Source organism: Hyla sarda, chromosome 3 (genome assembly GCF_029499605.1).
Source record: "Hyla sarda isolate aHylSar1 chromosome 3, aHylSar1.hap1, whole genome shotgun sequence".
Taxonomy (NCBI): Eukaryota; Metazoa; Chordata; class Amphibia; order Anura; family Hylidae; genus Hyla; species Hyla sarda.
The window spans coordinates 14,624,172-14,640,094 of record NC_079191.1 but is presented as its reverse complement, the minus strand read 5'-3'; the positions used below and the strand labels follow the sequence as shown (position 1 = coordinate 14,640,094).

Here is a 15,923-nt window from a genome sequence, read left to right as displayed (position 1 = left end):
ATACCAAATAGAAGCTGAGGACAGGCGACCTCCCGCAATTTTTTAGGGTTTATCATAAGCGAGTCTCCAAATTATGGCCAAAATGCCTGGATAGCCGTTGGCTTCTGTAATAAACTTATAACTATTATAATACGGCTCCTATATACAAGAATATAACTACAGTAACCGCCCGACATGCGATGGCCCCAACATATGATCAAATTGACATACGATGGCCTCTCAGAGGCCAACGCATGTCCATGTCAGCATCGACATACGATGCTTTTATATGTCGGGACCATCGCATTAACTGCTATCAGACAGCGCAAAATGCTTAAGCTGCTGGCGGATAGCAGTTTAAGCATCCCGGGCAGGTTCACTTACCTATCCCTGCTGCTCCGGGTCCACTTCGCGATCCTCCGGCGTCTTCTGTATCTCCTCCAGGGTCCGGGCCTCGCTTTCCGGTGTCGTTATTATGTCGCTATGCACGCCATGCCGGCGCAGCAGCGTAATAACGTCACCAGAAAGCGAGGCCCAGACCCTGGAGAAGATGCGGAAGAAGCCGGAGGATCCCGAAGAAGATGCCGAAGCAGCGGGACAGCATCGGGAGCCCCTGGGACAGCATCGGGAGCGGTGAGGACGTGGTCCGGAGCGGCGGGGACAGGTTAGTATAACTTCCTATACTTTACATTGCACGAATCCCTCAACATACGATGGATTCGACAAACGATGGTTCGTTTGGAACGAATTACCATCGTATGTTGAGGGACCACTCTATAATACTGCCTCCTATATACGAGAATATAACTACTATAATACTGCTCCTATATACGAGAATATAACTACTATAATACTGCTCCTATATACAAAGAATATAACTACTTTAATACTGCCCCCGATATACAAGGGTATCACTACTATAATACTGCCTCCTATATACAAGAATATTACTACTATAATACTGCTCCTATATACAAGAATATAACTACTATAATACTGCTCCTATATACAAGAATATAACTAATATAATACTGCCTCCTATATACAAGAATATAACTACTATAATACTGTCTCCTATATACAAGAATATAACTACTATAATACTGGCTCCTATATACAAGAATATTACTACTATAACACTGCCCCTATATACAAGAATATAACTACTATAATACTGCTCCTATATACAAAAATATAACTACTATAATACTGCTCCTATATACAAGAATATAACTACTATAATACTGTCTCCTCTATACAAGAATATAACTACTATAATACTGTCTCCTCTATACAAGAATAAAACTACTATAATACTGCCTCCTATATACAAGAATATAACTACTATAATACTGCTCCTATATACAAGAATATAACTCCTATAATACTGTCTCCTATATACAAGAATATAACTACTATAATACTGCCTCCTATATACAAGAATATAACTACTATAATACTGCTCCTATATACAAGAATATAACTACTATAATACTGCCTCCTATATACAAGAATATAACTACTATAAAACTGCCCCTATATACAAGAATATAACTCCTATAATACTGTCTCCTCTATACAAGAATATAACTACTATAATACTGCTCCTATATACAAGAATATAACTACTATAATACTGCTCCTATATACAAGAATATAACTACTATAATACTGCCTCCTATATACAAGAATATAACTCCTATAATGTAAAGGTATAAAGCCCCCATCATGTTGGGACATAAGCACAGATTCCATCTTTTCCATTCTCATGAGTCTTTGTGTTTGAGGAGGTGACGGAGACTAATGGAGGACCACAGAGAAGAAGTGCAAGGAGCGGAGATCTCCCAAAACTGAGTTATGAGGGTCTGACTATATAGAAATAATCATGGAAATCTCCATATCTGTGTTGGTGGAGAAGTGTTAGCAGTGAGACCTCACGTTGTATTATGTCATGCATGATATTGGCTTGTGTGTGTATTTACATTGGCTTACACGTTACTTATCTGTGTCCCGTAGGGAGGGGGTCTGGATATTGTCAACGACAGATTTCCTCAGCAACCGCCCGTGGCTCCGGTCCTTATGGAACAGAAGTCGGGAATGTATCCTCAGTCGTATCCCGCTGCCTCTCCCAACCCCGGACTTCCTAGTCCATTCTCCAGCATGGTCAGACAGAAGACTAACTTTGGTCCTATGCCAGTTCAAGTGCCACCACCTATGCAAAGAGGGCCTCATCCAAATGCTATGAACATGCAACCTCGGCAGGCGATGGCCAGGCCCGGAACGCCCTCCAAACAGCTACTTCTGCAGCTTCAGCAAAGAGTACAAGGACCGCAGCAGGTAACGTATCAAAGATGGCCGGAGCCCTATATGGGGTTAACAATAAAGAGATGTAGAGAAATGCTAAACTGTATGAAATTAGTGATATTGCCTCTTATATTCTTGTATATAGTAGTGGTTATGTTATTGTATAACTACTATAATACTGCTCCTATATACAAGAATATAACTACTATAATACTGCTCCTATATACAAGAATATAACTACTATAATACTGCTCCTATATACAAGAATATAACTACTATAATACTGCTCCTATATACAAGAATATAACTACTATAATACTTCTCCTATATACAAGAATATAACTGCTATAATACTGCCACCTATATACAAGAATATAACTACTATAATACTGCTCCTATATACAAGAATATAACTACTATAATACTGCCACCTATATACAAGAATATAACTACTATAATACTGTGCCCATATATAAGAATATAACTACTATAATACTGCTCCTATATACAAGAATATAACTACTATAATACTGCCCCTATATACAAGAATATATCTACTATAATACTGCCTCCTATATACAAGAATATAACTACTATAATACTGCTCCTATATACAAGAATATTACTGCTATAATACTGCTCCTATATACAAGAATATAACTACTATAATACTGCTCCTATATACAAGAATATAACTACTATAATACTGCTCCTATATACAAGAATATAACTACTATAATACTGCCTCCTATATACAAGAATATAACTACTATAATACTACTCCTATATACAAGAATATAACTACTATAATACTGCTCCTATATACAAGAATATAACTACTATAATACTGCTCCTATATACAAGAATATAACTACTATAATACTGCTCCTATATACAAGAATATAACTACTATAATACTGCCCCCTATATACAAGAATATAACTACTATAATACTGCTCCTATATACAAGAATATAACTACTATAATACTGCCCCCTATATACAAGAATATAACTACTATAATACTGCTCCTATATACAAGAATATAACTACTATAATACTGCCCCCTATATACAAGAATATAACTACTATAATACTGCCCCCTATATACAAGAATATAACTACTATAATACTGCTCCTATATACAAGAATATAACTACTATAATACTGCTCCTATATACAAGAATATAACAACTATAATACTGCTCCTATATACAAGAATATAACAACTATAATACTGCTCCTATATACAAGAATATAACTACTATAATACTGCTCCTATATACAAGAATATAACTACTATAATACTGCCCCTATATACAAGAATATATCTACTATAATACTGCTCCTATATACAAGAATATAACTACTATAATACTGCTCCTATATACAAGAATATAACTACTATAATACTGCCCCTATATACAATAATATAACTACTATAATACTACTCCTATATACAAGAATATAACTACTATAATACTGCTCCTATATACAAGAATATAACTACTATAATACTGCCCCCTATATACAAGAATATAACTACTATAATACTGCCCCTATATACAAGAATATAACTACTATAATACTGCTCCTATATACAAGAATATAACTACTATAATACTGCCTCCTATATACAAGAATATAACTACTATAATACTGCCCCTATATACAAGAATATAACTACTATAATACTACTCCCTGTATGTACTCCTAACCCCGTCTGCCTTATGTTCTTATACCATTTTGTTTTGTCTTTATAAGATCCTACACCAGAACCGGCAGGCCATTCTCAGTCAGTTTGGAGTTGGCAATGCGGTTCAGATGGGAATGAGACCCGGCATCCAACAAGCCATCACCCCTCAGGTACTATCAGAATGGGTTTCATTTGTTAAAGAACAACATTTTTAATCAACAAGAGTCATGGAACAGATTTCAGAAATGTACATACACACACACACAGTGGTCCCTCAAGTTACAATATTAATTGGTTCCAGGATGACCATTGTATGTTGAGACCATTGTATGTTGAGAAACCTGGTAATTGGTTCTAAAGGCACCAAAATGTCATCCAAAAATAGGAAAAAGTGAGGATTAAAGAAAAATAAGTAGATAACGAATATAGATAAAGCAAATCCTTATATATAAAAGTAATAAAGATCTGCTGGGAGCTGTAATCACTGTCTATTTCAGTGTTTCCCAAGCAGGAAGCCTCCAGCTGTTGCAAAACTACAACTCCCAGCATGCCCGGACAGCCAAAGGCTGTCCGGGCATGCTGGGAGTTTTAATTCTGAAACACCTGGGGGCACCCTGCTTGGGAAACAATGGTCTATGTAGAGGACAGGAGCTTCTTCAGGGTCCTGTACAGTACACAGTGTCCTAAAAAAGTAACATGGAGCCGCCCTCACCTGGTGTCCAAAGGAGCAGCTAACCCTGGTACAGGTAAAGTGTACAGAACATGTAATACCTCCCTGTACTGTAGGGGGCGCTACAAGACACCAGTCAGTGCATACACTTCAGTAATACAGGTAAAGTGTACAGAACATGTAATACCTCCCTGTACTGTAGGGGGCGCTACCAGACACCAGTCAGTGCATACACTTCAGTAATACAGGTAAAGAGTACAGAACATGTAATACCTCCCTGTACTGTAGGGGGTGCTACCAGACACCAATCAGTGCATACACTTCAGTAATACAGGTAAAGAGTACAGAACATGTAATACCTCCCTGTACTGTAGGGGGCGCTACCAGACACCAGTCAGTGCATACACTTCAGTAATACAGGTAAAGAGTACAGAACATGTAATACCTCCCTGTACTGTAGGGGGCGCTACCAGACACCAGTCAGTGCATACGCTTCAGTAATACAGAGGGTTTACCAGTGAATGCCCATTCTGATTGGTCGGTTCTTCCGGCCATTGACAGGTTTCACAGATTTGGACTGTCAGTACATTGTATATTGAGTCTGGTTTCAACTTACAATGGTCCAGAAAAGATCATTGTATGTTGAAACTATTGTATGTTGAGGCCATTGTAAGTTGAGGCATCACTGTATATATATTAGCTATCTGTAGGCTTTGGGGCCTGAGGGTTTTGTAGAACCTCCTGTCCTGCTCCATTACGTCAGGACATGACTGACCCCGTGTGTGTCTTTCCCCGCAGCCTCCGATAAACGCTCAGATGCTCGCCCAGCGCCAGCGGGAACTCTACAGCCAGCAACACCGCCAACAGCAACAGCAAATCATGCAGCAAAGAGCTCTTCTTATGAGGCAGCAAAATTTTGGCAACAACCTCCCTCCTAATGCCGGACTTTCCGTCACCATTGGGGCTCCCCGGCTCCCACAAGGACCCCCGCAGCAGTTCCCATATCCTCATAGTTATGGTACCAACCCCGTAAACCCACCTCCGTCCACCAGTCCCTTTTCACCACTGGCCACGACCCCTGAGGCCACATTGCCAAACCGCGGAGGTGCCACTCGAGGAGGCCTAGTGAACAGGGGGATGATGGGAAATGTCGGAGGGCAGTATGGAGCCGGAATGAACCCTCAGATGACACAAAATGTCTTTCAGTACTCGGGAACAGGTGAGGGGGCAAACCCAAATCTTAAGAACCCATCATGTTCTTCACACTGTTACGTGGCGACTTTGACGAGTTGTGGGTAGGGTCGCCACCTTTCTTGCAAAAAAAATAAAAAATACCGGCCATGCTAATTTGCATAATTAATTATATATGCGTGACATCACAGGATACACATATATAGGGAGGGAAATTTTGTCCTATTCTGACCCCTATAACTTTTTTATTTCTCCTTATATGAGGTTGTATGAGGGTCATTTTTTGCGCCCCGATCTGTAGTTTTTAACAGAACCATTTTTGTTTTGATGGGACCTTTTGATCGTTTTTTTTAGGGAGTTGCAGTTAGTTACTAACTACAACTCCCAGCATGCCCTGATACAGCCTGTGGCTCAGCAGCTGCCCCAAAGGAAAACTACAACTCCCAGCATGTTGGTCTATATAGTAGTATATAGTATAGGCCAGTGTTTCCCAACCAGCGGTGCCTCCAGCTGTTGCAAAACTACAACTCCCAGCATGTTTGACCTATACTATATTGTCCAACATGCTGGGAGTTGTAGTTTTGCAACAGCTGGAGGCACCCCTGGTTGGAAAACTCTGACCTATACTATATACTACTATATTGTCCGAGTTTTCCAACCAGGGGTGCCTCCAGCTGTTGCAAAACTACAACTCCCAGCATGTTGGACAATATAGTAGTATATAGTATAGGTCAGTGTTTCCCAACCAGGGGTGCCTCCAGCTGCTGCAAAACTATAACTCCCAGCATGTTGGACTATATAGTAGTATATAGTATCTGTCAGTGTTTCCCAACCAGGGGTGCCTCCAGCTGTTGCAAAACTACAACTCCCAGTATGTTTGACTATATAGTAGTATATAGTATCGGTCAGTGTTTTCCAACCAGGGGTGCCTCCAGCTGCTGCAAAACTACAACTCCCAGCATGTTGGACTATATAGTAGTATATAGTATCTGTCAGTGTTTCCCAACCAGGGGTGCCTCCAGCTGCTGCAAAACTACAACTCCCAGTATGTTTGACTATATAGTAGTATATAGTATCGGTCAGTGTTTCCCAACCAGGGGTGCCTCCAGCTGCTGCAAAACTACAACTCCCAGCATGTTGGACTATATAGTAGTATATAGTATCTGTCAGTGTTTCCCAACCAGGGGTGCCTCCAGCTGCTGCAAAACTACAACTCCCAGCATGCCCGGACAGCCGTTGGCTGTCCGGGCATACTGGGTGTTGTAGTTTTGCAACAGCTGGAGGCGCTCTGGTTGGGAAACACTGGTATAGTATACGGTGCAACATTTCGGGAGTTGGAGGATTGGTTGGTGGTAACTCTAGTTGTGTGTAACTGTGGCTCTCCGGGCCTACTAGCCAGGCTTGGATATGCTGGATTTGTAGCTATGGTTACCATGAAGCGTATACAGTATATCCACCTCTATTTCCTGCAGGTATCGGCCAACAAGCAGACCAGACGTTTGCACCATCTCTAAGCCCCACCAGTCCCTTGATGTCTCCTCGTCTGACCCCTTCTCAAAGCCCAATGCTCCAGCAGAATCCATCCACACCCGGGTACCAGTCACCTGACCTAAAAAGTTGGCAGCAAAGCACCCTGGGAACCTCGAGGTAGGTACAAGGTCTTGGGTGATAAATAGATCATGAAGCCAATGACCTGTGACCTCTTCTCTATAGGGGGACACACGTACGCAATGGCCTCCCAGACTATAGACAAGTGGTTGCTAGGAAACCTGAATCATTATGAATCGCAGAATGCCTACACATTAAAGGGGTACTCCGGTGGAAAACTTTTTATTTTTTATTAAAGGGTTACTACCGTGCTGACAACTTATCCCCTATCTAAAGGATAGGGGATAAGTTGCCTGATCGCGCGGGGTCCCGCCGCACTCATCAGGCCCCGGAGCGAACATCCGCTCCTGGTCTGATGACGGCTGTCTCGCCCCCTGCCATAGACTTGCATTGAGGGGCGGAGCGTGACGTCACATGGGGGCAGAGCCGTGATGTCACAATACTCCGGCCCCGTGATCCGCAGTCATCAGACCCGGAGCGATGTTCGCTCCAGGGCCTGATGAGAGAGGGGTGCTGCGTACGAGATCGCGGGGGGTCCCCAGCGGCGGAACCCCGCGCAATCAGGCAACTTATCCCCTATCCTTTAGATAGGGGATAAGTTGTCAGCACGGTAGTACCCCTTTAAATCAACTGGTGCCAGAAAGTTCAAGAGATTTGTAAATTACTTCTTTTTAAAAATCTTAATCCTTCCAGTACGTATAAGCTGCTGTATGCTCCAGAGGAAGTTTTTTCCTTTCTGAATTACTTTCCTGTCTGATCACAGTGCTCTCCTCTGTCCATGTCAGGAACTGTCCAGAGCAGGAGAGGTTTGCTATGGGGATTTGCTCCTGCTCTGGACAGTTCCTGAAATAGACAGAGGTGTCAGCAGAGAGCACTGTGGTCAGACTGGAAAGAACTACACAATTTCCTCTGTAGTATACAGCAGCTGATACGTACTGGAAGGATTAAGATGTTTTCATAGAAGTAATTTACAAATCTGTTTAACTTTCTGGCACCAGCTGATTTAAAAAAAAATAAGTTTTCCACCGGAGTACCCCTTTAATGTAGTCCTTGTATAGTAACCATTGGTTACCCAACATTCTTCTGTCTCGCTTTCACAGTGTCTTTGGGCAAGGAGGACAGGCCCAGCCCAATCCGGGTCAGCAAGGAATGTACAACAACATGAGCATCACGGTATCTATGGGGGGCAACAATGCCGGGGTCCAGAATGTCAACCAGATGACTGGGCAGATGCAGATGAGCTCCCTGCCCATGCAGAGCATGAATAGCATGTGTACAGACCAGGTCAGTGATGGGCAGTGGGTATCGCTATAGTTTATGGTTTTGGTGAAGTGCACTGTAATGATTGTCGCTTTGGATGTGGTTGGGTAGCAGAATAGAAGCGTCTGTGTATATCTAGTAGCAGTGTCAATAGCGTTGGGGCAACATTAAAGGGGTACTCCACTGCCCCAGCATTTGGAACATATAGTCGTCACACCACGCCCCCTCAATGCAATGCACGCCCCTTCTATAGATTTGCATTGAGGGGGCGTGGCCATGACATCACGAGGGGCGTGGCAGTGATATCACGACCCCCCGCACCCAGTGTTCAAAACTCAATGTTCCGAACGCTGGGGCAGTGGAGTACCCCTTTAAAGAAAGTGGGCAAAGGAGAAAGCAAAATGGCTAAAATATATGGTTAATTAGGATGACACATAGTGCCGTACATGCATTCCGTGCTATGCTCACACTATGTGCATAAATAATACCACCATATAGTACACATTTAACAGTGTCATATAATACATATCTAAATACCTCTATATAATGCCCAAATAATCATGTACAGTATCAAGAACTATACATAATGCTGACACCATACAATGCAAATAAAGTATATATATATATATATATATATATATATATATATATATATATATATATATTTATATAGTAATAATGGCCTTCAGTGCCTCATATAGTAATAATGCCTCTTTAACCCCCATATAGTAATAATGCCTCTTTAACCCCCATATAGTAATAATGCCTCTTTAACCCCCATATAGTAATAATGCCTCTTTAACCCCCATAAAGTAATAATGCCTCTTTATGCCCCATATAGTAATAATACCCATCTGTGTCCCCATGTAGTAATTCTGCCCCGTGTCCTCATATAGTAATAATACCCCTCTGTGCCCCCATATAGTAATTCTGCCCTGTGTCCCCATATAGTAATTCTGCCCCCTGTGTCCCCATATAGTAATTCTGCCCCCTGTGTCCCCATATAGTAATTCTGCCCCCTGTGTCCCCATATAGTAATTCTGCCCCATGTCCCCATATAGTAATAATGTCCACTGTGCCCCTTAAATAGTTATGATGGGTACCTGTGCAACTTAATAAGAGCATTGGGCCAGTTGCTGATGTCGGCACCAGGGTCAGGTGCCCTTTCTATAGCCTTGTCCTGTGCTCATACCTGGTGGCGGTGCAGCGTACACATTTCCATGGTAGTAAAGATCCTGAACACACAGTAATGAGTCTCTTCCCTACAGCAGGTGAACGATCCATCTCTGAGATCAGGCGGACTCTACTGCAACCAACTCTCCTCATCGGATCTGCTGAAAACCGATCCAGACACTGGGCAGGTAAATAACAGGACCCCCCATCCCCCTGATCTGTCCCCCACCCCAAAGATCTGTAAGATTTTACAGAACAAAATGAAAGATGCGATCTGATTGGTTGCTATGGGCAACTGCACCGCTCTCTCTCTCTAAACAGGCTTTGATTAATCTCCCCATAGTGTATGGGGCATATAGTGACAGTATGGCAGCACACTACATCTCTGGGAGCTCACATGGCAGCACACTACATCTCTGGGAGCACATATGGCAGCACACTACATCTCTGGGAGCACATATGGCAGCACACTACATCTCTGGGAGCATACATGGCAGCACACTACATCTCTGGGAGCACATATGGCAGCACACTACATCTCTGGGAGCACATATGGCAGCATACTACATCTCTGGGAGCACATATGGCAGCACACTACATCTCTGGGAGCACATATGGCAGCACACTACATCTCTGGGAGCACATATGGCAGCATACTACATCTCTGGGAGCACATATGGCAGCACACTACATCTCTGGGAGCACATATGGCAGCATACTACATCTCTGGGAGCACATATGGCAGCATACTACATCTCTGGGAGCACATATGGCAGCACACTACATCTCTGGGAGCACACATGGCAGCACACTACATCTCTGGGGGCACATATGGCAGCACACTACATCTCTGGGAGCACATATGGCAGCACACTACATCTCTGGGAGCACATATGGCAGCACACTACATCTCTGGGCGCACATATAGCAGCACACTACATCTCTGGGAGCATAAATGGCAGCACACTACATCTCTGGGAGCACATATGGCAGCATACTACATCTCTGGGAGCACATATGGCAGCATACTACATCTCTGGGAGCACATATGGCAGCACACTACATCTCTGGGAGCACACATGGCAGCACACTACATCTCTGGGGGCACATATGGCAGCACACTACATCTCTGGGAGCACATATGGCAGCACACTACATCTCTGGGAGCACATATGGCAGCACACTACATCTCTGGGCGCACATATAGCAGCACACTACATCTCTGGGAGCATAAATGGCAGCACACTACATCTCTGGGAGCACACATGGCAGCACACTACATCTCTGGGGGCACATATGGCAGCACACTACATCTCTGGGAGCACATATGGCAGCACACTACATCTCTGGGAGCACATATGGCAGCACACTACATCTCTGGGAGCACATATGGTGGCAAAGAAAATCTCTGATGCCACATACGACAGTACAGTATATCTCTGGGAGCACATATAGCAGCACACCACTTTTCTTGCAGTCTGTATGGCAAATTATTTATCTGGGAGCACATACTTTATGGCAAACCTATAGCAGCACAATATATCTCTGGTAGCACATATGGTGGCAAAAACATGTCTCTGAGGCCCCATACAGACGTGCGGTATATCTCTGGGGACGTGTGTGGGGCACACTATATCTCTGGGGATGTGTGTGGGGCACACTATATATCTGGGGACGTATGTGGCACACTATATCTCTGGGGACGTGTGTGGGGCACACTATATATCTGGGGACGTGTGTGGGGCACACTATATATCTGGGGACGTATGTGGCACACTATATCTCTGGGGACGTGTGTGGGGCACACTATATATCTGGGGACGTGTGTGGGGCACACTATATATCTGGGGACGTATGTGGCACACTATATCTCTGGGGACGTGTGTGGGGCACACTATATATCTGGGGACGTGTGTGGGGCACACTATATATCTGGGGACGTGTGTGGCACACTATATATCTGGGGAACGTATGTGGCACACTATGGGGGAGATTTATCAAAACCTGTCTAGAGGAAAAGTTGCCCAGTTGCCCATAGCAACCAATCAGATCGCTTCTTTCATTTCGCAGAGGCCTTGTTAAAAATGAAAGAAGGGAGCTGATTGGTTAATATGGGCAACTAGGCAACTTTTCCTTTGGACAGGTTTTGATAAATCTCCCCCTATATATCTGGGGACGTGTTTTGCACACTATATATCTGGGGACATGTGTGTGGCACACTATATATCTGGGGACGCTGGGGAAATGTGTGTGGCACACTAATATCTCTGGGGACGTGTGTGGCTCACGATATATCTGGGGACATGTGTGTGGCACACTATATCTCTGGGGACGTGTGTGGGGCACACTATATATCTGGGGACATGTGTGTGGCACACTATATATCTGGGGACGTGTGTGGGGCTCACTATATATCTGGGGACGTGTGTGGGGCTCACTATATATCTGGGGACATGTGTGTGGCACACTATATATCTGGGGACGTGTGTGGGGCTCACTATATATCTGGGGACGTGTGTGGGGCTCACTATATATCTGGGGACATGTGTGTGGCACACTATATATCTGGGGACATGTGTGTGGCACACTATATATCTGGGGACATGTGTGTGGCACACTATATATCTGGGGACATGTGTGTGGCACACTATATATCTGGGGACATGTGTGTGGCACACTATATATCTGGGGACATGTGTGTGGCACACTATATATCTGGGGACATGTGTGTGGCACACTATATATCTGGGGACATGTGTGTGGCACACTATATATCTGGGGACATGTGTGGCACACTATATATCTGGGGACGTGTGTGTGGCACACTAATATCTCTGGGGACGTGTGTGGCTCACTATATATCTGGGGACGTGTGTGGGGCACACTATATCTCTGGGGACGTGTGCGTGGCACACTATATCTCTGGGGACGTGTGTGGGGCACACTATATCTCTGGGGACGTGTGTGGGGCACACTATATATCTGGGGACGTGTGTGGGGCTCACTATATATCTGGGGACATGTGTGTGGCACACTATATATCTGGGGACATGTGTGTGGCACACTATATATCTGGAGACATGTGTGTGGCACACTATATATCTGGGGACATGTGTGTGGCACACTATATATCTGGGGACGTATGTGGCACACTATCTGGGGACATGTGTGGGGCACACTATATATCTGGGGACGTGTGTGGGGCACACTATATCTCTGGGGACGTGTGTGGGGCACACTATATATCTGGGGATGTGTGTGGGGCTCACTATATATCTGGGGACATGTGTGTGGCACACTATATATCTGGGGACATGTGTGTGGCACACTATATATCTGGGGACATGTGTGTGGCACACTATATATCTGGGGACATGTGTGTGGCACACTATATATCTGGGGACGTATGTGGCACACTATCTGGGGACATGTGTGGGGCACACTATATATCTGGGGACATGTGTGTGGCACACTATATATCTGGGGACATGTGTTTTGCACACTATATATCTGGGGACATGTGTGTGGCACACTATATATCTGGGGACATGTGTGTGGCACATTATATATCTGGGGACATGTGTGTGGCACACTATATATCTGGGGACATGTGTGTGGCACACTATATATCTGGGGACATGTGTGTGGCACACTATATATCTGGGGACATGTGTGTGGCACACTATATATCTGGGGACATGTGTGTGGCTCACTATATATCTGGGGACATGTGTGTGGCACACTATATATCTGGGGACGTGTTTTGCACACTATATCTCTGGGGACATGTGTGTGGCACACTATATATCTGGGGACATGTGTGTGGCACACTATATCTGGGGACATGTGTGTGGCACACTATATATCTGGGGACATGTGTGTGGCACACTATATATCTGGGTACGTGTGTGGCTCACTATATATCTGGGGACATGTGTGTGGCTCACTATATATCTGGGGACATGTGTGTGGCACACTATATATCTGGGGACATGTGTGTGGCACACTATATATCTGGGGATGTGTGTGTGGCACACTATATATCTGGGGACGTGTTTTGCACACTATATATCTGGGGACGTGTTTTGCACACTATATCTCTGGGGATGTGTGTGTGGCACACTATATCTCTGGGGATGTGTGTGGGGCTCACTATATATCTGGGGACATGTGTGTGGCACACTATATATCTGGGGACATGTGTGTGGCACACTATATCTGGGGACGTGTTTTGCACACTATATATCTGGGGACGTGTTTTGCACACTATATCTCTGGGGATGTGTGTGTGGCACACTATATATCTGGGGACATGTGTGTGGCACACTATATATCTGGGGATGTGTGTGTGGCACACTATATATCTGGGGACGTGTTTTGCACACTATATATCTGGGGACGTGTTTTGCACACTATATCTCTGGGGATGTGTGTGTGGCACACTATATATCTGGGGACATGTGTGTGGCACACTATATATCTGGGGACGTGTTTTGCACACTATATATCTGGGGACGTGTTTTGCACACTATATCTCTGGGGATGTGTGTGGGGCACACTATATATCTGGGGATGTGTGTGTGGCACACTATATCTCTGGGGATGTGTGTGTGGCACACTATATATCTGGGGACATGTGTGTGGCACACTATATATCTGGGGACGTATGTGGCACATTATATATCTGAGAGACAAAGTAGTCTAATGAAGTTTAAAGCCGGGTCCTGTTGGGATTTGTACTCTTATTTTTTTACCACATCTCGCGGTATCTCATCTTCTTTCTCTCAGCAGGTACAACAAGTGCAAGTCTTTGCAGATGTTCAATGTACAGTGAACCTCGTGGGCGGGGACCCTTACCTGAACCAATCAGGACCCATCCCTACACAGAAGACCAACCCCGGCTCCCAAACACCACAGGCTCAACAAAAGAGCCTTCTGCAACAACTCCTGACCGAATGACAGCTTGTCCGGATCGAGTGATTAGAAAAGTGCGAAACGCGGACGATCTATAGAAGTATATATATATGCAGCATATATACATTCTATATATTTTTTGGGGGGCAGAGATGTCCGACATCTCTTACACTGCAAAGCCATCCTTTCGGGCGGAAAGACTACGAGGCAAAAAAAGACATGTTGGCAAATGTCTTTAAAACGGAGAAAGAGAGGGAAAAAAAAAACACAAACTTTTAAAAAAAACAAACAAAAACATTTGTCGCAGTTTTTTTTTTTCCAATTCCCCTCAATCACCATGTCCTTTTTGTTATTGGACAACGCTTGGTTGGCGTCGGACTTTTTGGAGGGAGAGAGAGAGAGCTGTAGGGCTGGACAATCGGACCGCCGGTCCCCCTTTCGAGCCAAATGACAGATGATAGTTATTTTTGTACGCAGTTGCTGTGATGACACTGAACGGAACGGGCGCGTTTCTGGTGCCCGGAAGAGGAATGTCGCAGAATGTCAGTTTCAGCTGGTTCTGTCACTGATGTGGAACCCGAAGTAGAAGACGAGGGTCAGGGGGTGGGAGGGGAATGGAGGGTTCTGGGTAATTTACGGGTGGCGGGGACTGGACGGGAGGGGGGGGGGTGGTCAACGACAAGAAAACAAACAAAAAAGAGAGAAAGTCTATATATATTATACCGAGGTAAAGCGCATCTTTGTTGCAGCTGAAGTGCATTTGTAGAGCTATTTCTGGCTAGTATGTACAATCATGTTTTTACTAAGTGAGAGGCCTGCTTTGCGCACCTTTTTTTGGAAGGGGGGGGCATGTTTTTTTAACCCTTTCTTGCTGCTGGAGCAGCGAAGGTGATGGCCCGCGTTAATTGTAATTTTTTTTGTCCTGAAGTTTCCCAAAAAAATTCTTGAAAAGAAAAAAAAATTAAAAAAAGGAAAAAAACAACATGTTTTTTCTTCATGTCGTAAAACATGGAGTTACCTAAAGTGAATTTTTTTAAATTTTTGTTTTGTTTTTTCATCCACTGTATACACATAGGAGGTCAGTGAGATATAGGCAGAGGGACGGTTTTGAACATCCTTAAGAGCTTCT

At 43.9% G+C, this 15,923-nt stretch overlaps 1 protein-coding gene across 9 annotated transcripts in view; it reads left to right on the top strand.

The window, feature by feature from the left end:
• The window catches only part of NCOA1 (nuclear receptor coactivator 1), a 554,024-nt gene extending 538,635 nt beyond the window's left edge, over positions 1-15,389 (top strand). For 6 of the 9 annotated variants that reach the window (XM_056563793.1, XM_056563794.1, XM_056563800.1 and 3 more), the window contains 7 exons: positions 1,996-2,316; positions 4,047-4,148; positions 5,447-5,867; positions 7,312-7,486; positions 8,548-8,731; positions 9,976-10,068; positions 14,669-15,389. In XM_056563793.1, the coding sequence (XP_056419768.1) occupies positions 1,996-2,316; positions 4,047-4,148; positions 5,447-5,867; positions 7,312-7,486; positions 8,548-8,731; positions 9,976-10,068; positions 14,669-14,839 (1,467 nt within the window). In that variant the 3' untranslated portion in view covers positions 14,840-15,389. The remainder of the gene's footprint in view (positions 1-1,995; positions 2,317-4,046; positions 4,149-5,446; positions 5,868-7,311; positions 7,487-8,547; positions 8,732-9,975; positions 10,069-14,668) is intronic. The other 3 variants (XM_056563799.1, XM_056563798.1, XM_056563797.1) reach the window with 3 other exon arrangements.
• The last annotated feature ends 534 nt before the right edge of the window (positions 15,390-15,923 follow it).